The sequence below is a fragment of the Apteryx mantelli genome, chromosome 3, assembly GCF_036417845.1.
Source record: "Apteryx mantelli isolate bAptMan1 chromosome 3, bAptMan1.hap1, whole genome shotgun sequence".
NCBI classification, from domain to species: Eukaryota; Metazoa; Chordata; class Aves; order Apterygiformes; family Apterygidae; genus Apteryx; species Apteryx mantelli.
The window spans coordinates 30,950,947-30,978,512 of NC_089980.1; the positions used below are offsets into that span (position 1 = coordinate 30,950,947).

At 35.9% G+C, this 27,566-nt stretch overlaps 1 protein-coding gene across 4 annotated transcripts in view; it reads left to right on the top strand.

Moving 5' to 3' along the window:
- Positions 1-24,120, top strand: part of EPRS1 (glutamyl-prolyl-tRNA synthetase 1) — a 42,387-nt gene extending 18,267 nt beyond the window's left edge. The window contains exons 11-34 of one of the 4 annotated variants that reach the window (XM_067293047.1): positions 515-599; positions 976-1,035; positions 3,394-3,504; positions 5,058-5,194; positions 5,927-6,134; positions 6,549-6,661; positions 7,274-7,391; positions 7,500-7,871; positions 8,764-8,994; positions 9,706-9,954; positions 10,753-10,983; positions 11,321-11,586; positions 12,812-12,863; positions 13,721-13,930; positions 14,038-14,110; positions 14,939-15,018; positions 15,393-15,494; positions 16,249-16,404; positions 16,524-16,721; positions 17,127-17,300; positions 19,718-19,878; positions 20,898-20,976; positions 23,425-23,489; positions 23,757-24,120. In XM_067293047.1, the coding sequence (XP_067149148.1) occupies positions 515-599; positions 976-1,035; positions 3,394-3,504; positions 5,058-5,194; positions 5,927-6,134; positions 6,549-6,661; positions 7,274-7,391; positions 7,500-7,871; positions 8,764-8,994; positions 9,706-9,954; positions 10,753-10,983; positions 11,321-11,586; positions 12,812-12,863; positions 13,721-13,930; positions 14,038-14,110; positions 14,939-15,018; positions 15,393-15,494; positions 16,249-16,404; positions 16,524-16,721; positions 17,127-17,300; positions 19,718-19,878; positions 20,898-20,976; positions 23,425-23,489; positions 23,757-23,907 (3,682 nt within the window). In that variant the 3' untranslated portion in view covers positions 23,908-24,120. The remainder of the gene's footprint in view (positions 1-514; positions 600-975; positions 1,036-3,393; positions 3,505-5,057; positions 5,195-5,926; positions 6,135-6,548; positions 6,662-7,273; positions 7,392-7,499; positions 7,872-8,763; positions 8,995-9,705; positions 9,955-10,752; positions 10,984-11,320; positions 11,587-12,811; positions 12,864-13,720; positions 13,931-14,037; positions 14,111-14,938; positions 15,019-15,392; positions 15,495-16,248; positions 16,405-16,523; positions 16,722-17,126; positions 17,301-19,717; positions 19,879-20,897; positions 20,977-23,424; positions 23,490-23,756) is intronic. The other 3 variants (XM_067293048.1, XM_067293049.1, XM_067293050.1) reach the window with 3 other exon arrangements.
- The last annotated feature ends 3,446 nt before the right edge of the window (positions 24,121-27,566 follow it).

The window sequence follows — 27,566 nt, forward strand, 5'->3', positions numbered from 1 at the left end:
CCTACCAACATATATCTTACATTTCAAAGTCAGCTCTTCGATTTCTTGTGTAAGAGAAGAAAACCATAGAATTCTATCACTTATGTCATTGAGAGGTGATATTGGTGTTATCACTCATCTTTTTTCTTTCTCCTTAGCAAGAAAGAATCAAGCCCAGTTGTTTAATGGGGTTCAGGTGCAATTGAAAAGGAAGTAATGTGATGGGGACATAATTTGTGCCTTGCCAGGTCTTCATAGAGACTTAAGATTGAGTAGACGTAGAAAAGAGCCACTTCACAGAGAGATGATTTCCATCCCAGGGGTGAAGCAGAAGGAAATCTGCGCCATACATATTTGATGGATAAGAGCTTAGCCTTTTCAGTTAGGTTAGCTCTTCTCATCTCTCTCTAAATTTACCCAAGCAAAATAAAGTGAAGCTGTGCCATTTATATGGCACCACTATTAAAGCTTTTGATCAGTCTGTCTAATAGGTAAATTCAGTGTGTAATACTGATGAATCTTCCTTTTCTACCAGGGATGACCCAAGATTTCCCACTGTACGTGGTGTCCTGAGAAGAGGCATGACAGTTGAAGGGCTAAAACAGTTTATTGCTGCTCAGGTGGATGGTTTTTTTTTACTTTTTTTTTTTCTTTTTTTTCTTTCCCTGATTCTTTGAGTCTCACTTGCTAGGAACAAGTTTACATGAAGTTTCAATTAAAATATTTGTCACTTTGAGGTTTCCTCTTTTGAAGGCTTGCTGTTCTCATGCTTAAGGTTTCAACAATATTAACACATATGAACAGATCCTGGCAAAATGGGGTGGCAGGTTTCTTACTTAAGTGTTTTGCAAGCTGAAGATTCCTTTCTAAACCATTTTGATGAAAGCTTGTAGTAGAGGGTGTGTAGTCTTTAAAGGACTTTGTTTTAAGTGGGTCTAATTGCTAGATTATTTTTTTTTATATATATATATATATATTTTTTTTTTTTTTTTCCAGGGCTCCTCTCGATCTGTCGTGAATATGGAATGGGATAAAATTTGGTCTTTTAACAAAAAGGTATGTGCTTATTTTAATTTGATGCTACCCTTAATATCCTTCTTTCTGGGATATGTAGTGAATCCAGTGTTCATGAAGTGCTTACCACAACAAGTAGCAGTGGCAATATGTTACATCATTTGGCACACTTTCAGGAAAATGGAATGTCGCCCTTTTCTGACTGGAACTAGCACTAATCCTACTGATTCTCCTACACCAATATTTACTTGTTTTACTTAATAGTATGGGGAAGGGTAATGATATTTGCTGTAAATCTGATATGAAAACTGCATTTCATTTTTCTGCTTTCAAGCTGCGAGCTATCTGTAAGAAGGTATTATTAATGCTTTTTACCTTAGCATATAGCTTACAGTGCTGTAAGCATACATAGCATAAGCTATCATTTTGCAGCTTCATAGCACAGTCATATTTGCTTATATAACAGGAGCTCTACAAACTCACTGAAAATGCATTATTCCTAGTTTTAAAATGCTGTCCAGTTCTGGTTTGGCTTATTTGTTAACATAAATGCAAATCTTATTCAATTTGACTCATGTTGGCCACTTTTCCTTTCGGTGGCAAACGGAGTAAGATGCTGGGTGTACTGCCTCTGTAGATAAAGCCAGCACTGCTGATGTTTCTGACTGAATGTCAAATAAGGAATACTGCATCATGACATGGTTAGTTGCTTTTTGGCAGCGGATGCTTGGACACTATAATAAGGCGAATTATTAGAATGCTGACTGCATATTTTGTGTGATTGTGGAAACACCTGTTATCTTGCATTGGGATTCCTGCTTGTTTTTGCTTAGACTGTACCCAGGTCTGTTCATTTAAGTAGCATTTGCTTGTCTGGCATGTCTTGTATTCCTTCATGTATTTTGCACTTGGTCTTCTAAGTACACAAAGGTTTATGAATTGGTTCTTTCTGTTGCTGCATAGATATACTTATGACTAAGAACTGGATTTGGGGAAAAGTCCTTAATGGTTAGTGCTGACATTTGGCTTTCAAACTGAGTCTCTTACACCTCTGACTCCTTGGACAGTGCCATATTTGTTGGCCAATTTTATTTGCATCTATCTGTGCAGATAGTTTGGAATCTGTAATATAAGCAAAAGCAGTTTTTTGCACGCAGGTTGTTTTGTCCTGGGCTTGAAGACTTTCATAGTGGGAGAGCTCTTATTTCTTTCCTTTTTTTATTTCTTTTTTTTCCTTTAGTACCTGTCATCTGAGGAAGGGTTGTGGTTTTTAATGATTAAATATAGAGCCTGGTAATAACACTGTAAAATTCAGTCACTTAGTTATGAAAATTATGATATTAAATCACATAATTCACCTCTAGTTTGAGATGCATACACAAGTCCTTTTCTAGAGTCGTCTAACAATTAGGAGTGCAACTTCAGCATTTACTAACTTATGAATATGTGACTTCTTAAAGTGTATCATCATATTGCCTTACTTGCTAGAGTCAAGTAATAAGATGCTAAATACTTTTTCCAAAAATTGCTGTGTAGTTTTTCACTTAAGCATGAATAAACAACAAAAATAAAGTTACTGCATATTAATAAAGCAGGTGTTTTCCTTTATTTTAGCTTCCAGTTAAACTGGTAGACTTCTGATAGTCCTCTTAAATCTTAGACAACTGTTTTACTTGAATTATGTTTAAGTGCTTCCAAACAGTTAATGAAACCAGTATTTAAGGCAAGAAAAACACTGTGGAAAAAATACAGTGATTGAGTCTGAAAATGGACAATAAAAATAGAGGAGGACATTGTGATATCTTTTCTACAACATGAATTTGGCAAGAAAATCCTGATGAAGTCAGTGTTATGGTGTTGCCTTATTATAGTATCTAATGCTACTGTTTGAAAATTGCAGACTCAAGCAGTGCTTCCTATATGGCTAGGTCTACCCCTGATTCTGCTGGAGTCCTGGTCTGGGAAATGAGTAGGGGATCAGGTCCTGTGCTGTCAAAGAAGTATGCTGATAAATTGCTTTAAATTCAGCTACTTACAAAGAAGGTGGTCAAGATATAAGAACGTATGTGCACAGTAAAACTTCATCATAGTACATTTTACTGTGTCTTCTCTGTGAGGCATTAGCTCATAATTTTGATTGCTTCTGGCATCAGTAGTATGGAATCCATAGTTTTTACTCAAAGTATTTCAGTAAAGGTGGGAAATAGGAAAGTATTACCACTGTTGTCTCACTTGTCTTTTTTATAGCTTTGAATTAAAGTAATGTTAAAGCAAATATTAAAAAAATGCAGTAACACAAAGAATACCAGTTAATACTCCTTTTTGTTTTTCTTGTTTTCTATAACATTTTATTTCTGACAATGTCATATAGTCAAGATCCTCCTCATTTGTTTTCTGTAGGTTATAGACCCAGTAGCACCTCGGTACACTGCTTTACTGAAAGATGCAGTGGTTCCAGTAAATGTTCCTGAAGCTCAAGAGGAGATGAAAGAAGTGGCTAAACATCCAAAGGTTCTCATTTTATTCTACTTTAGTTCACCTATATTGCAGAACAGTAAGGTTGGATGTACCTTGGGTTAGAGCAGTCAGCTAGGAAAGTCCTGGTTTTAACTTGCTGGGACAACATGAGGTGAAACCAAGGTGTACTTTCCTCACAGAACCATCAAAAAGTAGGCAATTACTGAACATGTGTACTCAGTTAGGAGAATGATATAGGAAATTGCTTTTGTAAATGTATGCAGTTCACATAGACAAAGCTATGCTGAAATGTGCCTCTGAGAGTTTTCAGAAGAGACTAGATAAGTGTGCAGTGATGCTCAGACTGTTTTTATTATTGTTTGTATTTGTAAATAGTGTCACAGAAGAGTTTAAATATAAAATTGAATTCAAGTTTTATGGTTATCATGCAATAGATACTGTTTATCTGTAAGAGTGAGTTATTGGTGGAAGTGTTTTTTTAATAGTTTTTATAAAATTAGACTTATGTAAAGAAGTGAAGTATTAAATATTGATGCTCTGAAAAGAGGTTTAGTAAACAGAATGATACATCTTAAGGAGGAGGATGTGTTACTGATACAAATTTATTTGATTAGGAAAGATGTTTTCCTTTGAGCATGACATCTCAAATTACACTTCAACTTCACTGAAAGCATCTCTTGGGTATCATACATATACTGAGAAGCATGTAAACGTTACTGGTTTTTTTTTTTTCTCCTTCACTGAGTATCCTACTAGCAATTTGTTATGACTGAGAGGTAAAAGTCTAGTTTGCCTTTTTCCCTGTGGCGGATTATCAAGGAGAAAGGTTTTGAGTAGATACAAGTGAGAATTGCAACTCCTTAAGAATCAAAAGGTCAAAAGGTTTGGTCAGATGCAAACTTGCATGTTCAGGTATTGAGATATTGAAAATGCTGCTTCCTGTGTATAATGAAATAAGGACTGACCAGAATAAACAAACTTCAAACTCCTAATTGTTGCTTGTTTAACTGAAATTACTAGCTGAAAACTCCTAGCTGTTTTCCTTATTTTTAAAAATAATCATCTCCATTGTTGTAGTGCTTTAAAGCTGAATATTTTTGATGTTCTAAATGACATCCATTTTGAATTATTACCTTTAAAAATCTATGCAGTTGAAAGAAGGTAATTATTATAGCTGATTCCATATTAGCTATATAAAAAAAGTGAAAATGAGAGTTATGATATTCTTTTTAAAAGGAATTTGCAAAGCGAGATGAAAACTTGAGTAAAACTTGCTTAGTTTTTACTTGTGAGATCTTAAAGATGTGTGGACCTTAAAGAAACAGGACATGCTATTAATTGTTTTGGTGCTAGTGTCTGGCACAGGATATGGTTTTTTTTTAAGTGAACTGTCAGAGTTATGCATGGAAAGCTCATTAACCAGAAGCCTGAGAGACCGTTAAGAACGGCTGCTTTACTGTAGCTTTCCATTACTGTTATTCTCAATCTTTATTCATAAATAAAAAAGTGTTTAAGCAGTCTATATTAAATATGGTCAGCTTACATAGTAACAGTCTCTCCTTTGAAATCAAAATCATTATTCACAGAATGCCGATGTTGGCTTGAAACCTGTGTGGTATGGCTCCAGAGTGCTGATTGAGGGTGCAGATGCAGAGACACTGGCAGAGGGAGAGGTGGTTACATTCATTAATTGGGGCAACATTATCATCACTAAATTAAACAGGTAACAAATTCTGGGGGTTGAAATTGACTTTGCTTTTCAGCTTTTTTTTTTTTTTTTTTTTTTAAAGGGTAACTTGTAGCTGTACAATATTAATATACGGCCTATGTATCTAGTTTGAAACATAGCACAGAACTTCATATTTAGCACAGAACATATTTTGCTGCAGATTTGGGTCTGACCTCACCAGCCAATCCTGATACTGCATGTCCCTGTCATCCATTTTTCTACATCAGTTCCATTGGTGTCTGTGGTAGTACTTCCAGTGTGAAATAGCTTTTTCAGACAAAAAATACACTGGGAATATAACAAATTTCTTTCCATAATGCCCATCCTGTAATGTATCTACTTTTGTATACTGAAAAACTAAACCTGTCACAGTTTCAGTTAGAGAACTGTTTGGGGTGGGGGAGGGAGAGGAAGGAGACCATGAATGTCATCTTAAGTATCTTGGAAATGATTGTGTGTAGACACTGGCAGAATGAGGTGAGCTAGGATAGAGAACATAAAACAAGTATGTAGAGCTTTTTTCCATGTTCTTTATTTTCTCGTGATATTAAGGAAAACAAAACTAAGGGAGCATTTCAACAGCACACTCTTTCATTTCCTGCGTCTCCTATGCTTCAAAAGTGAACTCTGAACAATTGTTTTTTCATTGATTCTTTTGATGGTCTATAGTATTAAATGAGAACAAATTACCTAGGCTTTACTCTAATCGTTTATATCTTCCTATAGAAATTCAAGTGGAAAAATTCTGTCCATTGATGCCAAGTTGAACTTAGAGAATAAAGACTTCAAAAAAACCACTAAGATCACTTGGTTAGCAGAAACTCCATGTGCACCTCTCATCCCAACTGTCTGTGTTAATTATGAGCATCTGATCACTAAGCCAGTTCTGGGTAAAGATGAAGATTTCAAGCAATATATCAACCGAAACAGCAAGGTAAGTTCTTTTCTTCTCTTTATTCCACAAAGCTTAATTTTATTTTGCTATCTCTATCTCTGATAACTTTTTCAGATAGTAAGTAGTTTTCAGTTTGTTTGTCAAACAAGCAAATTATGTGTTGATGTTTCTAGCTCCTATATCTTCAGTTTAACCTTTCATAATTACTAAGTGAAAATTTAACTGATGTTTACCCAGGCATTACCTGACTCCTACGCATCTGGTGCTAATAGTTTGAGTTTTTATCTTGATGCATTCTTATGATACAGCATCTTCTTAACAGTAATTGTTCAGCTGCCCTTGGGATTAACTGACATTTCAGACCGCCACCTCTATTCTTCAACAGCTCTGCCACATTTCTTACAATATCTTGTGCTCGGTTAGATTTGGACTGATTTCTTTTAACTCTTATAGCAAGAAGAACTGATGTTAGGTGATCCTTGCCTTAGGGAGTTAAAAAAAGGAGACATCATACAACTTCAGAGGAGAGGTTTCTTTATTTGTGATCAACCCTATGAGCCAATGAGGTAAGCTCCTAAGAATGGCCTGTGCAGACTCACAGAATTTGCCATTGGTTGCTTGTTTTAATGTTTTCACGTGTGTATTGGCAAGAGTAATATTGTCTGCAGACAATATCCCCTTTATCACCTTTCTCTGGATTATTTTTCTGGGCTGGCATGGCTTTTGGCTTATATGATCCTGTCTCTTCCAACTGACTAAACCAAGTATGCGGCACTTTTGGTGAACCCCAGTTAACTTTGACACAATAAAGGGAACAGGTTTCCTTGCTGTGATTCTAAGTATGTGAATTAAGAATAATGTTATGTAATAAACAGGTGTACACATTAGAGTGTACACATAGTATTTCATTATAACAGTTCTCTTACAAGTTACCAGACATCTAAATCACACTGCAGTTTTGTATAACACTACAATATGATGCCTGTACATAACAGAAATCAATACAAATCCTCAATTAAGTAAATTCTGGTAACTGCAATTGTGTACAAAGATAAATTTGGAGCATCCAGTAGGAAGTGTAGAACATTTGTTTCAACCAATGTTTTGTATGTATCTTCCATTTCTCTTACTGTTGTGGCATAATGTATTAGGTGTGACTTTTTTAAATTCTTTTTTAGTCCCTATAGCTGTAAAGAGGCACCATGCATTTTGATTTACATCCCTGATGGACACACTAAGGAAATGCCAACATCTGGGTCAAAAGAGAAGACCAAAGCTGAAACTGCAAAGAAAGAGGTAAACTTGTTTTTTAGGAAAGTGTCATAAAATGTGTTACTGTAAAAGATTATCATGCTGAATACCTTTTTTTTTTTTCTTCTCCTTTTTTTTTTTTTTTCTTTGAAGGCTAGCTCAGCTGTTAAAGGAAAGTCTGTTCAACTTGATACCTCTGCTCCAGGCTGTACTGCATCCGAAGGCCCCTTGGTCATTTACAACAGAGTGGCTGCACAGGGTGATACAGTTCGTGACTTGAAAGCTAAGAAGGCAGCAAAGGAAGATATTGATAAAGCTGTGAAACAGTTACTGGCCTTGAAAGCAGAATACAAAGAAAAGACAGGCCAGGAGTATAAGCCTGGAAATCCTCCTGCATCTGTAACTGAACAGAGTTTGCCTTCAAAGCCTGAGATCTCTGGTACCATGGATAGCAAAGCTCTGTATGATAAAGTAGCAGAGCAAGGAGAAGTGGTCCGAAAACTGAAAGCTGAAAAAGCATCTAAGGTGTCTGGTTAAACTAATATTTTTGTTTGGGTTTTTGTAGCCTGTTTTCCTCTGCCTCTGGAGCTGAATGGGTGCTTTTGGTTCCATGTTTTCATAATGATCATTATGTTGACTGGGCCATGTTCTGTCATTACCTGTCTTTTTCCAATTGTCATCCTTTAGCGAGTCATATATGATAAAGTTTTTGTTAATATTCATAAAGATGCAAGTAAATACCTACATTTCTTAGGTTGTTGTTCTGAAATGTGGACAGGACTTGCCCCACAGCGTGAGTTTGTTAAGTATTTGAATCTGGTCCTTGAGGTTAAAACGTACTGCAATATTTATTTTACTGAATATGGTCAAACAGTGTGGCTTCACAGGAGTGACTTGCTATTTAAAACTTTTTTAGTAACTCCCCCCCCCCCCCCCCAAATATTATAGATGTTTTCAAGACATCTTCATGGCTGAAGAGTTTATTGAACATGTGGAACACTGAGAATAGAAACCATAGCTCCCGGTAGCTGTGTTTTTTCTGCTCTTTCCAATGCAGAGCAAGAAAAGATGGGAAATAATACACTTTATGCCTGGTGGTTACATGCTTTTATGGTGCCACCAAGACACTATTATCAAAATCTACATAAAGGGGAAGGTCTAAGCTAATTTAATGATATAAATTTATTTAGGCCTATTAGAGTTGTATATCACATAACAGAACATACTTGGTTATAGTTTGAAAATAGTAGAGAAAACATCTTTAAACATCTTAATGATAAATAAAATGGAATAGGTGTCCATAAACTGAGGGTCTTTTCATAAAAGTATTTTAAGGTGCGCTTCAGAGTCTCATGTTTCTACATCTATGCTATGTTCTTCCTTCTTTTTTTCCCCCCTTCCTCTCTTTCTGCTTCAGGATCAGATAGGTGCTGCTGTGGAAGTCCTTTTAACCCTAAAAGCAGAATATAAACAACAGACAGGCCAGGAATATAAACCTGGAAACCCACCTGTGGTCTTTGTGCCTCCTCAGTCTTCTCCTGTTTGTGCTCCTCTGTCCACATATCCAGTAGACAGCAAATCTCTATACAACAAAGTAGCTGAACAAGGCGAAGTAGTCCGCAAACTTAAAGCAGAAAAAGCTTTGAAGGTATAATGGCAGTAAATACTTCTGAGTGGAATGATATTTTCACTGTAAACTGAACCCTCACTGTAGGCTTTATGAAACTTGAAGAACAAGGTATAAGGAAATGCTTTAACTTTTATGGCATGCCTGCCCTAATTCTCCTAAGTTGTTATGGCTGACTTCACCAGTTTCGTGATAGTACACAGAGAACCAGGAAAGGAAATAAGCAAATTTTTTTTTTTAATGATACAAGCTGAGTGAAGGGGAATATAGGCAGTAACTTGGAAAAAAGGGCTGTAACTTGAAAACTAGAAGGACAATAATAAATATGGTAATAATTTGATAGTGGCCAGAAAACCATTCTTTATTCAGAGTCTGTATATTTGCTCCCTTTCTCCAGTGTAGAAAACCATGGGCTGCTGTAACTGCATGGAACTAAGCTGCATGGGAGCTTAGGGGGAGCTTTCATGGCACAGAAGCCAGCCCCTATATATACTGCCTGATTAGCTCCTTCAGTATGGAACTTGGAGGGATTTTGGTTAAAAAGTTAAATCATAGAATTCAGTACTCAAACTCCTACTAATATGTTAGCTCTGGATGTTTAATTGCAACAGCTATGTTAGTGCTGTTCTAGTAAAGGTTATGTTATTGTAGCTGTTGTGTTGCAGCTGTGTTGTTTCTATATTTATCTGCAACTGCTTTTTTTTTCTTTTTTCTTTTCCTTTCTTGCTTCAGGAACAAATAGATGAGGCTGTGAAAGTTCTTTTAAATCTAAAAGCAGAATATAAACAAAAGACAGGTCAAGAATACAAGCCTGGAAATCCACCTTCAGCTCCTCCTTGTATACCTTCTACTGCACTTCCATCTTCTGTATGCTGCAATAACTTGGCACCCTCTAGCTTAGTGGATGACAAAGCACTTTATGATAATGTAGCTGAACAAGGGGAAGTGGTACACAGACTCAAAGCAGAGAAAGCTTCCAAGGTATAATAGTAAATAAAGAGTAATCAGTTGCAATTCTTACCACGTTTTGCCACTGGGTGGAAATCTTTCACCAAGTAACGATCAAACACTGAACAAACTCCCTTATGTCGTGGTCATAGCTTAGTCATCAAACTTGTATAGTCTGGTAATGCCACACATATCTCTGATACAGGATGCTTCCCTGACTCCTGTGATACAAAGTCTGAATTCTGCTGGTGCAGAAAGTCAGACTGACCTCTGACATTTAGCTGAATAGGCATGAGCATGGTAAATTACAGAAACTTGTAACGTATTTTTCTTTTATCTTCACCTGTCTCAAATACAGGACCTAGTGTGCTGCAACAATAGAATACTTTCGAAAATTAAAGAAATGAATTTGGTGATAGCTGTGGAAGTGAGCATGAGACAAATCTTTATTTTCAGGAGCTGCTGATCTTTGTTCCTAAATTTCTACCATGCAGAATTATTTTTTTCTGAAAAACTGTTTTGGAACAAAAAACTTATAATGTTCTTCAGTGTAGATTCTGCTGTAATTGTCATTAACAAATTGTAGATAGCCAGGTGGGGCAAGGAGAGTGTTCTGCTATAGTGTGATAGCTCTCAAGCATGCTTCTGTTGCTTGGGGGAAAGCTTGCTTTAACTACACTGAGATGGCTGTTACTACAGTCCTCCCCCTGTTATGAAGCACTCTGTTTATTGCTGGAGTGAATTTTTTTGTTCTTAGCCTGAAAATCGTTTTTTTAATCAGCTCTCTTTTGAATCCTCACCATTGCATCTTGCTATTTGTCCTCCATATAGGATGAAATAGATGAAGCAGTAAAACTCCTTCTTTCTCTAAAAGCTGACTATAAGGAAAAGACTGGCCAGGACTACAAACCAGGACATCCACCAGTGGCTCAAGCTGCTTTGCCCCAGACATCAACCATAGAACCCAGTGGTCCAGACACACCTGAAGCTAAAGCCATGTTTAATAAAGTAGCTCTTCAAGGAGAAGTTGTTAGGAGATTGAAATCAGAGAAAGCAGAAAAGGTAAAGAAATACATATACTATAATATAAAAATGTAATATATTTAATTCTAAAAATCTATTTTAAATTAACCATGATTATAGGAATTAGAAATCTGCATTCAGAATAGGTAACATTTGAATTGTGAGATCCAAAATGTGCTTTTTAAAGTGTTCCTGTCAAAAGTGAACATCAAAATGTTAATGTGTTTAAGTACATAGTGGCTTGTGCAAAGATTTCTCCTCCAACACTGTATAGATGTCCACAATGCCATGCATAGGTCCATTTTATTCCTGTGACAGCTTCATTTTATTCCTGAGATTGCTCTATAGATTTATCTTTATTTGTATGCTCTTCAAGGATAAGATAGATGCTGCTGTTAAGGAACTTCTTCAGTTGAAGGCCCAGTACAAGTCTGTTACAGGAGTTGACTATAAACCAGTTTCCACTAGTGGTGCTGATGACAAAGACAAGAAGAAGAAAGAGAAGGAGAACAAGTCTGAAAAGCAGAGTAAGCAACAGAAGCAAAATGATGGCCCCAAAAAAGAGCCTTTGCAAGGACAGAGTGGTAATGAGCTCTCCTCAAATGGATCAGGAGAAGGTCAAGGCCCTAAGAAACAAACCAGGTAAAGATCTATTTTCTAGAAATCTAAACTGTTTACTGCTATTCAGATTTAGAGAGGTTTGTAAGCTTCTAGTTTCACTTGAAAGCATGGACAGCAAGCAAAAGTACGTTACCAGAGTTTACTTAGTGTCAGTTGCATCTCAGCATCCTACTGAGGAAAATTCCAGCTAGCCTGTAGAAAACATAAAGCAATGTGCACAGTCTGTTACTGTGGCTCAGCTGTCATTGGGAACTTGGTATGATTCATTATTTGCTTCAGCAAATGAACTGCTGTGTCTTGGTCAATAAAACCCTGGGGAAAAAAAAAGCCTTATGCTTATTTTATTGTACCAGGGTTTTCAAAATAAATATATATTGCAAGGACCATAAGAAGTATGCATCCCAGCCCAGAGCAGGGCACTGCTGTTGCTAATGGTGAAATTCTCCAGTGGTGATTCCAGTACATCCCCTTTCCTGCTCCCACCCCAAAAGTTTAGAAACCTTTTCACGGCATGTATTATACAACACTATGTACTTACCATTTCAGATATGGTTATTATATGTTAGAGGCAGAGATGTGGTTATTTTATACAGAAATTATGCAAGAAAAATACATTTTGCACCCTTAAAACTTCTCTATTTACAGAGCTATGCAAGCTTTACTTTTGCCTATTGTTATCTGAGTTTGTTAAAAGTAGAGGGAGTTTAGCCTTCTTAAGGTCTTGTAGTTTTACTAGTTATCTTTATTTTGATGGTAGGATCAGTTTTCCGTCTTAAACAGAATGACTGACATGTTTAAACAAACAGTGAATTCAAGTTGCATGTGTTCCCTGAAACTGCAGCAACAGTGCTAGATAAGAGATTTTAAAAATATAGAGTAAAACAGCTTGCACACAGGTCTGGCAGCCTTATGTTCTTATTGGAGGTGCCTGGATTTTTAATGTGACAGCATGAAGTTCTTTGATGCAACTATTGTGAGAGAAATTAGAGTCCAAACAATGGAAAAGAAATTGAGCTGTTTTCAGGAAATACTCCTGTAAGCCAAGTTGAGGAACTACTAGCATACATGACCCAATTCATACTAACTGTCAGAAAAAATTTAGGAGGGCTGATGAGGAAAAGTTAGTTTTGTGAAGTAAAACATTCTGTTTCCTGCCCCCCTGCACCCCCCCCATTTCTTTTTAAGATAAATTCCACTGGTAAATGCTCTATACAGCACAGATCTGGTTCTTTTCTAATATCCTTAGGCTGGGTCTAGAAGCTAAAAAGGAAGAAAATCTTGCAGACTGGTTCTCTCAGGTAAGTGAGCATCAGTTTAAATTAAAGAATTATTTCATTGTCTTATGCATCCAGGTCTCTTTTGGCTTTAAATCTTATTTTGTGTGTTTTTTTTTTTTTTTTTTTTAATACAAAACAAAGTGCTCTTTCTTTTTTATTTCTTCTGTTGCTATTGTGGTCTTAAATAGAAACTCCTAGATTGAAGCCCTGAATAAATTTAGGAAGCTGTGAAAAGGATGAGTGCCTCTACTTCATACAACCCCCCTTATATATATCTATATGAATTCATCTTTCATTAAGTGTACATACATATAGTGAAGTGGTAGGAATTTCACAGACTTGAAAGTTTTGTTTCACCTCAAGATGGCATATAATAAAAGTTAGTATCTGTTAATATTGAGTGAGTTTGATGGTACACAACAACAACAACCATAGAGTAGAGAAGGTTAGATTAGCCTATTTATGAAGGAGTGGTAGGCAAATATTAGTGGTGTACATTACCTCTTACTAATAAAATTTTTGCATATATCCTAAGAAAGTAAAATATTTTCTGACACAAGCTAGAAACAGTTCCTATGAAAGAACATTTTGTTGGTTCTGGAAACTAGCTACTGTTTTTTACTTGGATTCATGAAATTGAATTTTAATTTAAGAATTTAAATTATCCAGATCTATTGTTAAGCTTAATATTTCTGTTTAACTTTTTCTAATTATGGATGACAGTAGTGTTCTGAAAGCATATCTTTGCTAACTTTCTTAGCACAAGAGTTTTTTTTAAATAGGAGACATTTCTTGCATTGCATGCCATCAGGCTTGAAGTATTGAATGTTCTTTGTGTGTGAAACTGAAACTTCAGTATCTAAATAACATTTTGAAAGGTGATCACAAAATCGGAGTTGATTGAATACTATGATGTGAGTGGCTGCTATGTTCTTCGCCCTTGGGCTTATTCTATTTGGGAAGCTATCAAGAACTTCTTCGATGCAGAGATCAAGAAACTCGGAGTGGAAAACTGTTACTTCCCCATGTTTGTGTCCCAGGCTGCATTAGAGAAAGAGAAGACTCATATTGCTGACTTTGCTCCTGAGGTACACTTCAAAACATTACTTTAGTCTGAATACAAGAAAACTTAGTCTGCAGATGAGTATGAAAGCAAGTTTTCTATAAACTTGCTTTGTTTGTTTTTTTCCTTTAGGTTGCTTGGGTCACAAGATCTGGGAAAACAGAGCTGGCTGAACCCATTGCTGTACGTCCCACAAGTGAAACAGGTAGGCTTCTTTTGATGCCATTTGGTTGTAAAGAAAACAGTAACTGGTATAGCATGACTAAATAGCAACTTTTGAGCTGATAAACACGAGTCCCTTTTGAAAAGTAGAAGCACATCTTGTAGAACGTTCTCTACGCTTCCTTATCAAAATTATCTAAAAAATGCTGCTACTTGCAACATGTTTCACATGCACTATAAATTCCCTCAAATGTACTTTTACTAAGTATTTCAGAATCACTCTAGGGATTTGTCCATTAGTATCCTGAAGTCTGACTTCTGTTGAATGAAAAAGATGTTTAGTTTTAGTATTGTTTTTAATAAAATTTCTTCATCTCATAATTCACTTCAGTTTTTCCATGTATTTTACCTACAGCTGTGAAACTAGCTTCTTTAAACTTTCCTTTAAGTAATTTAAATAAACATTTCAAGACATATGGCTGGGTGAGTTTAATTGAATCAGATATGGCATAGTATCCTGAAAGCCCTTGAGTTCAGAGAATTTTTATCTGTGAACCTAGATATATTTACAAACTCTAAGCCACTGACTCAAATATAGCATCATTAGATATTAAGCTTTGGAGCGTACGTTGGTCCACTCCCTTTGTTAGACCAACAACAAGCAAGCTATTTTCCAAAGACAGGATGAAATGAAAATATCCCTTTTAGTGAAAATACTGTGTGTCAAGACAAAGTATGTTTTAAATGGGACTAAAACATAAAAGTGTAATTCTTGCAACAGAGAATGTTAAGGTTATGTGTAGCAAAAAGAAAGTTTTGGGATAAACTGTCCATATTGTACAGAAAAACAAAACTTGCTTTCTTTTTACAGTCATGTATCCTGCCTATGCAAAGTGGGTGCAGTCGCACAGGGACCTTCCTATCAAGCTTAATCAGTGGTGCAATGTTGTGGTATGTCAGTACACAATTTCTCACTGAACTGTTCTATCATAAGTGCAGCACAGAACAACTACTCTGTGTGAATATAGCATGATAATACTAGTCACAACACATGTTTCATGGCAAAAATATGAATGTGGCTTATGTGATTTGTTTTTCTCACTGCTTTTAATAAGGTGCACTTTCATTTATAAGATAATATTATTAAAACAAATACAAATCTGTAAATAATCCCCTTTTTTAACCTTATGCAGAATTTTGTAATTTGTGAGCAAAGCCAGCAACATACTTGCAGATGCAGTTTTAAAGTAGTAATAATAAAAAATAAATAATAAAAAAAACACTTCAGTGTTAAACACAAATTTTAATTTGTTTCCTTTTTGCAGCGTTGGGAGTTCAAGCATCCCCAGCCTTTCCTTCGCACTCGTGAGTTCCTTTGGCAAGAAGGTCACACAGCATTTGCAACATACGAAGAAGCAGCAGAGGAGGTAAAAAGCAGTGAATATGTGGTGCTTTTGCTTTCAGAAAGCTATCTTACTCCATAGCGATACAAGCAAATCTTTTTACTAGGATCTGGTGGAAGTCTGTCTCCTTTTCTTTGGGCACCCTCCTGCAAAAAGGAGTTAATTGAGCGAAGGGTTTTCCTTTAAACAAACTTCATTCCAAGGCCTTTTCTCTGTGTTACGCTGAGTTATTCTGACTGACAGTCTTAACAACTGAATGTAGCTAGAACCCAGTTTTTCTCAAATGTAACCTATTTGTGAGGCTTTAGTCACTTCAAACAATATGCAGTTTGAAGAGTCTGATCTTTATAAAGGATGCTTTTTTTCCTTAAAAATCAAAATAACCAGTTCACTTTGTAATTTTTAGAAATTTTAACACTTCCTTTGCCTAAGACAGATGTTGCAGAGAATATGATGGCATATCTTTATTTATCTAGCACTTATTCAAACGTTTAGGGAAACTAAAAGTCAATATAACCTTTGGTATCATGGCATTTCTGCAGTGACTCTTCTTGTTTTATATTGGGATTTATAGTTGTAAATATTTGATTCATAAGATACAGTTGAAGCTTAAAATGATTGAAGCAATTTTTTTTTTATCACAATCTTGAGAAGATTTTGGAATGTTAAGGTTTTAGACATCATATTTTTTTTGCCAATGCTTTGTATGTGAAAGTGTTTTCATGATTTAGCAAATGCAAAATACTGAGTAATTCTTAAAATAGTATGTTTCTCATAGGTAATGCAGATACTTGATCTGTATGCTCAAGTGTATGAAGAACTCTTAGCAATACCTGTTGTGAAAGGAAGGAAGACCGAAAAGGAGAAATTTGCTGGGGGTGACTACACAACCACTGTAGAGGCATTTATATCTGCCAGTGGAAGAGCTATCCAGGTATGTATATGGTGAAAGAATATCTCTTTTGGTAAATAGAGCAAGATGAAATCCTTAGACTGATACTTGATAGGCTTAACTTTTCATTGAGCAGAATTTTCTGTGTGCAACTATTTCAGGGAGCAACTTCACATCATCTGGGGCAGAACTTCTCAAAGATGTTTGAAATTGTATTTGAAGATCCCAAGAAACCGGGAGAAAAACAGTTTGCATATCAGAACTCCTGGGGCCTTACAACTCGAACTATTGGTGTAATGACAATGATCCATGGAGATAACATGGGGTTGGTGCTCCCACCTCGAGTAGCTTGTGTTCAGGTGTGTAAAAATATTCCATAACCTGCCTTAAACTATTGTTTCATTTCTTTGCCTGCCTTGGAATTCATGAGCATTTCATATCGGGCACCTAGAAGGGATTCTAGAGATGCTCCTAGGGTTTAGGAGCTGTCTCACTACAGAAAATGCAGTATAAAGTTAATACAGATTACTAAGTTAGTTGCAGATCTCGGGTACTTGTGATGGCCAAGCTCCCTTCATATTGCATCCATTTAAAATAACATTATTTATAATAGTTGGAGAAAAAGGGAAATGTATTTGTTACTTCTGAGATCTTGAAAAAAATTACTTGGCTATAGGGCCTCATTATTGTTTTTAGGTTTTTATAGTAAGTAAGTAGGAGCTAATTTTCTTATAATGTAAAGTACATGCCATGCTATATTGCAGGTTGTAATTATTCCCTGTGGTATCACAAATTCCCTCTCTGAAGAGGACAGAGAGGCTCTGTTGAAGAAATGTAATGAATATCGTAATAGGCTTCTTAGTGTTAATATCCGTGTACGTGCTGATTTAAGAGACAACTATTCACCTGGTTGGAAGTTCAATCACTGGGAACTTAAGGTATGTTTCTTCCAGTAAATCTTTCAAAGCACCTGTATGGGGTATGTGTGTTGGCAGAATAACTTGTATTTTGAAGGCAAACATTTCTATTAAAAAAAAAAAAAAAAAAAGCTGCTGCCAAATAATCAGTGATTATGTCTATTAGGGTATTTCCTTTATTAAAAATGAAGAAAAGGTGTTTTCAGAGATGTGCTCTGTCTTTGCTAGGATATGTGTTATTAGCAATTCTTGAACTTACAAGTCTTCACTTTATGTACATAGAAAATAACATTAATAATACAAATTACCTACATGTTTAGAAATTTGTCTTAATGTTAAGTGCCACCAGGTTCACAACAGTACACTCTCTGCACACAGTGGAAAGCAAAAGATAAATTTGTATAGTGTGAACAAGGAAAGGAGCATTTTTGTTGATCCCAAAATTACCATGTTACCCTTCATATAGTAATTGGAAGAAACAGTTCTGTTTCATCAACTATAAGAGGCTTTGTGTGAGGTAAAGCAAAAATGGTGAACAAAATGAAGCAATGCTGTTTTAGGAATTGAGTAATATATTGAGTGTGTTATGGGATCATATTTTTGTTCTGAATTTGAAATCAGTTTCAACATGTTCATCTTCCGTGTAAGCTGATAGAAGCTCCCTGAGTTGTCGACAGTTCACATTGTGTCCAAGTTCTTTCTCTCTTTCTCTAACCTCTTATATTTTTTAAATGGAGCTCTAATACCAACAATCCATGTTACTGAAGCTTTTAAAATAAAATTAGATTTACTGAGGAGGCACAGCAGGGAGCAAACTTTACACTTTTTATAAAATCTACTGAAGTATCCAGGATAAGACATTTCTGCATGCAACCTTGTATTGAAATTGTAGCCAGATACATCCTTAAAATATGTATGTAAAATTTTGCTCCAGAGTCATGTTGAGAAATATAGAGACCTAATTTCTAAAAATGTTTTGTGCTCTTAATGATTTCCATTTTTTCTTGTCAGTCGCCTTCACAGACCTGTGGTGATAGACAAATACTTTGGGTGTTCAGCTCACAAAGAGAAAGGCTCATTGCCCTGGTAGGAGTCTAGCAGTGTTCAGCGTGCCTGCAGCTATGTATGCACACACAGCTCATATGCTGTTTACTTTGATGCTGATTCCAAATTATCCAGTGCTAGTCTCTTCTCTTCTTAATGCATGTGGAGTTTTAGCCTCTATGTCCCCGAGAAAGAACCCTAGTATTTTACTTTGCTGTCTTAAATTCTGGCACAATAAGAATAGGTAGACTAAGCAAATAACATTTTCAGGCAAATTGCTGGCAAAGTGCACTTATTTTGCTGAGTGTTGATAAGGAAGTTAATTCCTGGTATTAATTCCACTGCTCTTTTTTTATGTAGTCTTTGTATGTGGCCATGAAGAATCTTTGCTTCATTAGAAAGTAGTATTACAATTAGAAAATGGGATGGAAATGCTAAATACTTTGCACTGAACTTTCATTAATGAAGCCATTCATTGATTTGTAAGCCATAAATTAGAATATTTGTTCAGTTTAAGTTGCTTGTTAGTGGCAGTTTTAATAGCTTTTTATGTAGCTTTGCAGTAGAAGTAGGAATTTTACCCTTAATATAGATTTTACTATATTAGGCTTTTTAGCATAACAAATGGGGGGGTATAGGGAATCACTTGCAAGCTGTGAACTTGAAGAGATCCTAGAGCATGAAACGAGTGGAAAGCTTGGATAAATGTCTTTCATTCTCCTATTCAGCTGCTGAACACTGTAGGATGTTTGTTCCATTTAGCTTACTGATTAGATTTCCCTTGCCTGTATGTAGGAGACAAGAAATTACATGGTTCTTGTCACCAAAGTTTATGAAGCATGAAAGCTTTACATAAAGAAAGCAACTACCTGTTTACTGTGAAGTTCTGTGCAATTAATAATGATGTCAGGGCTGTGTTCAACAGAACTTGGTTTTAAAATTTGCTGTTCGTACATTTGAAAGTGTTTTGTGCAATCAGAATTAAAAGGCATTATTGGATGAACTAGACTTTTGAATGATTATGAAAGTCTTAATAATCATTTAGATTTTAAAATTGGATTTGCACTATCTGGGATAACTGTCTTATTTTCAATTGTGTTTTAACAGTCTTAGTATGACTTGCATGTTGGCAAAGATGCAGTCTCCAAGCTAGTGAAACAAGCTTGGAGCAAGGTGTAATGCACAAGAAGAAAGAAGAGAGTGTGCAGATGGGAAAGACAGAAATGCATAAAAGTAGAATATATGCTGGTTTTTTTAAGACTGCTAAGACTGTTTTAGCAAAAAAAAAAAAAAAAAAAAAAGGAGGGGAGGGAATTTAAACTCTTGAGAATTAAAATTATATTATAACTGTTTGATTTTTTTTGTTTGTTTGTTTTGTTTGTTTTTTAACAAAGGGTGTTCCAGTCAGGGTTGAAGTGGGACCACGAGACATGAAGAACCAACAGTTTGTAGCTGTCAGGAGAGACACGGGACAGAAGTTGACCTTTTCTGAACATGAGGCAGAGGAGAAACTCGAACAGATTTTGGAGGAGATCCATGCTAACCTTTACAACAGGTAGATTGAGAAGTATAGTAAACTGCTGTGCTAATCACAGATGCACTTTGCCTATCAGAAGAATTTCTCATTTCATTGATTCAACTGTGCAGAAAGGCAAGATTGGCCTGTCTTTTTTCTGTGATGTTTCATTTTTTTTATCCCTGAAACTGGTTCTGATTCAGTGATAGAAGCTTCCTATTGTGCTCATGAAACAGAATGTTCAAAGAAAAGTTACGAACCTATTAAAAAAATACTTTTATCAGCACTTGTACAATATTAATAAAAAATGAATACACTGTAATTAGTTCATGGGATAGTATTGTGCAGGATTCCCTCCTGAAAGATGCTTTTTGGAGGGAATTTTGAAAGATAAGCTGTCCAAGAAACTTCAGCAGTTGAAGTTCTGTGTTCAGATGTGACTTTGGTATTTTAAGAGCCTACATCCTATTGACTTTCATAGGATTGTTTTCTTATAAGACATTGAATGCTTTTGGAACTGTTAATTGCAGTTGTTGCATATGCCAAATACCTGGTATGACTTATTGCAAGTTGTTGTTAGTGAATATACTGAGAAAGAACTGGCTGGCTGATCAGCACTGTAGCAGATGAGTTTTCTTGCTGGAATATGCTTTCCTCTGTGGCGATCAAAGCTGTTTACAAGCTGAATATTTTTATCTAGTTAAGAAGTTTTCTGCTATTCAAAGTTAGAACATAATTACAAAATATATGTTTGTCTGTAGAATTGGTACGTTTCTATCTACAGTTGGTCAATATTGAACTGACATGCACAACAGTGTGAATAACATGGTGAAATCAGCAACCAGCAACCTGGAGAACAGTCAGACTGAAATTATCAAAATTTTATCTTTTTGAGAGCAAAACTGATAGAAAGCCATAAGCTGATTAAGAAGGTTCTAATGAATGTATGGCTTCTCTTCTTATGACTTTTATTTTGTCTGACTAAAACTTAGTTTAGTTGGTCAGTGAGGTTATGTGCCTGAAGCTACCCTGACTGAATTTTTTTTTCTCCTCCTTAGAGCTTCTGAAGACCTAAAAAGTCATATGGTGGTGGCTAATACTATGGAAGACTTTCAAAAAGAGCTCGATTCAGGAAAGGTAAGGAAATTCTTTTCATTCTGAAGTCCTGGTAAGTGCCTTCACACACTTTCTGTCCATTACAAATAATCAGTGCTAGAAATTTTGCAGCCTATATATAAATACTGTTGTTGTCTTTATCGAACTGTCCCCTCGCAACCAAAGAAGGTTCTCTTGTAGATCTGTTAGATGTTTTCTGTGAGGGATGGTGTAGGAATGGAAAGCTTTTTCCAGGCTAGCAGCATGCAAAATTCTTAATCTTGCATAACAGGTAACAACATGCCTTGAATGACTTTAAATGCAAAGAATGAAACTGCAGCATTAAGTGTTGCATTTTTATCAGAAAGTGCTTTTTGGAGAGATCAGTGTAAATATTCAGATTAAGATAAGCTACTGTCATTATTCTAGTACAAACAGTGCAAAATGCTTGCCAAATCTCATAACAGGGTCCAAGTAAGAGTCTAAAGTACATGCTACTTACGTCAAAGAAGATTGGCCTTTATGACCTTACTAGAAGCCATTGGGTTCATTGAGAACTGCTGGGAACCAGAAACCTCCTTGGGTTGATGCAAAGAATAACCAATAAAGTTGGTCAATTGAGCTCTTCTGAGCTATTTTCATAGGGATACTGGCATAAGATCTTAACCCTGAAATGTCACCACCCATCTGCTTATGAAATTGTTCGTATATTTAGATGAATTTATTCAAGTAGAATCCCCAGGACTGATCATTAAGGCTTTATGTTTTATAAAGAGAGATTAAGGTTTTTGTGTACCAATTAGATCTACTCTGAAAATTTCAGAATTTCTGATGAAAATCCCTTGAGTGCCACTAATTCCATGATTATTTTTTGTTGACTTTTTAAAGAGCTAGACGAGTAAAGCTTTATTAGTCTTGGCCTTCCATCATATTCTTTTCTTGCTTCTTTATTGCGCTTATTTCTTTTGAGTCTTGTTATAAATTGGATTTGATTGTGAACCTCAGAGGAAGAACTGATTTATCATGCTTATGAAGTTGAGGATAAGGAGTTTTTAGATATTCTTGTGCATAGGTGCTAAAGTAGTAGCATTGCCCTATTTTCCCCTACAAAACTAAATGTAAGTAAAATATTCTGTTTTCAAAATGTTTTGTGCTCCTCCTGCTGACTATAAAGTATATTTTTCCTGGTACTAGTATCTCCAAAACACCTGATGAATCTGGTGGTAAAAGCAAAGCAAAGCAAAAACTTCAGCCTTTGTTTAACAAATAATTCTGCTCTATATAAATCTTCACATAGTACTACTATGAGAGAATTGACCTATTTATATTAGATGAAAACTCAAATACAGATCTAGTATATAATGTAGTTAAACTTGGAAATGTAAATGGTTATTTTTCCATTCCAAGTTGAAGACACTTGTACCATTTTAGTACTGAATTTACAAAAATTTATTTCTAATCAGAGGATCTGAATTGGAAAACCTGAGGTATGTCATTTTGTGACTGTTTCTCTATCTACCCATGTATGTTGAATGGACAAAATTTTATGGCACATCTATTCTGTGATTTTTTCAAACTATATGGTATTAGCACTGGCTACAATTTAAGAAGAAACCTTGCAAGCTTAACTACTACTGCTTAATTCCTGTTGCTGTTTTCTCCTTACTATAATTGCAATGCAGGCAATTAGCTCTTTTTAAAATGTGGAGTGCTTCTGTGTTCTTTTAAGCTGTATGCAAAGCTTAGTTCAAGCTGTAAGAAAATTGCAACAGTATTTAATCAAAGTTTCATTTTAACTAACAAAAAAGATCTAAAAGTCTAATAAAGGTGTGTTCTTGTTCAAGGCAATTTGAGAATTTTGCACTAGGAGTGTAAATTTTGTTAAAGAAAAACTTTTACTGTTCTGATAGAATTAAAATGACTGTGTGTACAGGTTTAGTAGCTATTGTTGGCCTCAGCTCATTCGAGTGTACAAAATTATCATTTCAGCTTCATTCTCTCCACTTCCTTCAGTCAAACTATCTAACATTCATAACGACAGCTGTATTGAAATATCCTGCCCTTTCTCCTAAGAGAGAAATGTGCTGTTGTCGGTTCTGTTCTATCTTAAGTATGTATTTGTCTTGTTCAGAAAATATGAAAATTCAGACTACTGGAATTAAAATGGAAACTTCATGGGGAAAGCACTATCTTACAGTATGCAAGCAAGCATTTGTTCTGCAGTTTGAAAGATTTAAACTTTTCCTGAAAAAACAGCATTTCCAAGAGAAAATAGTATTTATACTTTCCACAGTTATAAGATGTCTTGGATAAAAATGTATAATAAAATCAGCACCCTGACTTGCTTTAAATGCTCCTTTGGGTTTGTTTAGTATTTTTGTGCTTCTCACACTTTGAGTATAATGAGATCTTAAGGTTTATGAATCTTCCTGAGAAAAGGAAGGATTTTTTAGCTGTAAAACTGATTTTTTTTTTTTTTCTCCATTTCAGATTGTACAAATTCCTTTTTGTGGGGAAATTGAGTGTGAGGATTGGATCAAGAAGACCACTGCCAGGTAAAATATGACTGAACTAGAGAGGATCTACCAAAATCAAACCCAAATGATTTGAATATAAAACATGAATGTAAGGTTCCTCTAGGTGTAACACTGATATATAGTTCTCACCCTTGAGTCTTGCTATTTCACATAAACCAGTAAATTCCCTTAGTTCTAAAGCTTTCTGACCCATTAGCATGCTTTGGGGATTTTTTTTTTTAATAATACATTTTATTGTACCTTTATTTTAAAATAAATTTATTTATGAATATGCTTTTATTTCAGGGATCAAGATCTCGAGCCTGGTGCCCCCTCCATGGGAGCAAAAAGTCTCTGCATACCTTTTCAGCCTCTCCGTGAACTGCAGTGTGGGGCAAAATGTGTCTGCAGCAAAAGCCCTGCTAAGTTCTACACTCTATTTGGTCGTAGTTACTAAATTACTAATGAAACCACCTTCTCCTTTATCTCTGAATTGAACTTTTTTTAATAAGACTGAAATAGCCCCCAAACTTATTAGTTTTGCAACTTTTTAAATGATTCAAAAACCAAAGCCATAAACCATAAAGCCCCCAGTTGTCAGTCTTAGACTAGCAGTAATTCACGGACTTTTCTGTAAGCATCTCTAATAAACATGTATTGTGAGCTGTAACATGCTTTGGTCATTTTTTCTGTGTTGCTTAATGGAAAGAATAGAATATTCTTTGCTCATGTCTTTTTTTTTTTTTTCTCCTCCTTTTTGGTGTATATAACATTCTTTTAACTCAGAAAATATCTAGAAGATTGGAGAGAATGTCATATATACTCTGCAGTACAATATAGGGTGTCTACATAAGCTTTATGGATAAAACATCTGCTTTTAATTTTGGCTTGAAAGCTTGTAAATTTTTCAGTTTTCAATACAGACTTGCTGCTATTCTTTTAGGCAAAATGGAAACTAGTTTTCAAAGAGGGTAGAATTTAAGACTCCCTCTGGAGTCAGGTGTTTCAAGAAATATATTCATTCTACCCTAAAACACACGTTTCAAAGGCTATCTTAAACTGAATGCTAAGCTGGTCGCAAAATGTAGGTGAATGTCATTTCTTGTAGACATTTTGCAAGGCCCTGTTTCTCTTATCTTATAGACTGGCAGTTATAGCTGTCTCACAGTGATACTGCAATGAGTAATGCAAAGACAATCTGAGGAGAGGTATTTGCAGTGATAAAGATCTTGGATTGTGGTTGTATGTATAACAAGTTCCATAAAACCCTTTTGCTTTTCCTTCTTTTACTATGTGTTACTTTAGGAGAAAAGGCAGAGGTTGCAGTGTGTCATGCAGAGATACAAAATGATTTAACAAACAAACAAACAAAACCCCTACTTCTATTCTGACCAGTAGATTGGTTAAGAATATATGCAATACCGCTGGCAATAAATGACACAGTAACTTCTCAGTAGCACAGGCTTAATTTGTTCTCTGCTTTTCCTGTATACTTGGAGGCTGTCTACCTAAACCCCTTTCCCTGAGGAGCTGCATGAAAACTCAGCAATTAAAAAAGTTGGGCCAGTAGAATCATCTCCAGCCTTTTTTCCTTGGATATTATTACATGGCTTCATGTTTCCAAAACCCTGTTTTTATATAGACTTTAATAGTCTGAAAGTCTTAAACATGCGGGAGGCTTACAGTATTATTCCCATATATGCGTACTTCTCTACTTTTTAGAAGTATGTAAAATGTTTGCCCTTGTGTAGATTCATGTGGCCAGCCTTCCTAGTCAAAATGTTGAATATCAAATTGAAGCAGTGCCCTGTCCAGCTTAGGATCGTGCATCTTGGGATAGTACCACAGTGTTTCAAGTAAAGTGCAAAAATAATGAACTATTTCAGATCAACTTGCTCAGAAATCTTGAGCACTTGGAAATTCTTTGTGATTAGTCCTGAAGCATTTTCCTGTTGCATCTCAAAACCAGCTATCTCATGTTCATCTATCTAGATATTTTCTAACTATCTAGACAAAGTCTCAAGGGTAATATTTATCAACGGATTTGGGGATGATACTACAATCCATGCATACACTATGTTAACTGAGAAAGAGAGATGACAGAATGGCCCTAAGGTTTTTCTAGCCTTGTATCCTGTCTCCAGCACTCACTGGAAGTATACAGTGAGAAAGAGTGCAAGTAGTAAGAATAGTGATGTTCTCCCAGACTCAACGAGGGGTAGTTGAGACTGTTCTTAAGGCATTGCCTACTGCAGTGCTGGATGCTGGGGGGAGGAGGACGGGCAGTAACCAGCAGCTTCCATGATCTCAAGCATAAGAGACAAAAGAGCACAAAGAAGATATGCCAGAGCAAAACACATTAGTAAGAACAGGCAAGCATTTTTACCTCTCATTGAAACACTCTGCAGCACTGGTCTTTTAAAAATGAGATGTGGAAGCTGCTAGTATGCACAGGATAAGGAAAGGCAAAACTGAATGCAGTCTCTAATACTGCAACCTTATCAGCTTGATCAAACAGTCAACCTTCAACCAGTTGAATTGATCAAATACAGGAGTAAACATACTGACAGTGTTGTTTTTAGAACAGAGTTGATCTCATTCTGCCATGAGTTTGTTTGAAGCTGGGGTTTTCAAGGACGGGCAAATGTTTTTTTCCCCTCCCTCTGAAATATTTCCCCCTTCCCTCTCCCTCTCCTTCCTTTTCCCCCTACCCCAGCAGGTTTTTTCCTAATTATAGTAGGGCTGGAAGCATCTGGAATGTGGATGAATCGCCTCCAGATCTCTCTGTGGTGGCCATCTGAAGAGAGAGATTTTCATTTCAAATACATTTCCCCCAGAAGCACAATCTGAGCTGTCTGTAAAGCCCTATAGAAACATTACACTTGTATGAAAACTTACAGACCTTTAAGTTAGTAAATTGTGTCTTTGAGAAAATAAATGAATCAGAATAATACACTAGACTAAATTATATTACTGCATGTTTATAATAGATTTGCAACCCTTTAGGGTTCCTTATTTCTTATAGTTGCATACTGACAAATCTGGGTTAAATAGTGTAGTACAGTGGAATACAGTGGAAATGCCTTATAGATTGCTGCTCCCCATTGACAAAAACTAGCATACTTCTGAGTACCTTAGCTATGCTGCAAAGGGAATACTTCATCTAGCCTGAGCTCATATTTTGGTAATTGGAATATTGGAACACTGCATAAGACAGGATTTTTGAGAGCTCTGAATTTTGACCTTAGTCTGTTCCCATCGAAAGTAAGGAGGACACCTTTTAAAAATCTCACTTTTCATGCTCTGTGGTTCCAGTAATAAAATAATAAAGTAGTTGAGCATCACCATTAGTACAAGAGTGAAGAGAATACTGTACGTGTAGCAGGAGTAGAAGTAGTAATGCAGCTGGGGGAGGATGAAGGCGATTCAAACACAAGCAAGTAACAGTTTGAGTGCTGTAATTAGTTCTACCAATTTACCCTAATATGCATTTATTACCAGGATTGCTGGTTTCTTAAAATTGGACCAAAATTCAAAGCAGATTCTGAAGCTGAAATAGAAGTTGTCATAACTCAGGTGGAAAAAAGAAACCTCAAGTGTTGCTGCTGCAGTATTTGTGTGGACAAATGTACAGATGTTAAATGTTACAGCTGTTGGCAGGTATTGCTTCTAACAGGCTGGACTTTAAACATAAATATTTTGGCTGGTTAATCCCTGTGAGCAAAACATAAATGAAAATTAGGGATGGGTGTTCGAGTTTTTGACCTTAAGTTAATTCACCTTGGGAAGTCTAAGGCCAGGAGGGATGCTTGGTTGACTCAGGTTATCAGTGTCATTATCTTATCCTTCTGTGGCTGTGCTTTGTATCATTTCCTTCCGTTTTATCTTGTAACTAACTGTGTGCGTTTATGTACCCAGATGGATGTTTCAAACAAAAACTAGATCGTAAACTTTTCAAGGAAGGCACCTGGTCTTATCATCCATATTGCCTAGTGTGCTGTTAGCAGCTGTGTTTCCTTAACTGGGATTTGTGTGCGCACATAAATGCATATGTGTGCACTCAAGAGCACAACGGTTACTGCAGTGTTTGACAAAAAAACACTTAACTGCGTTAGG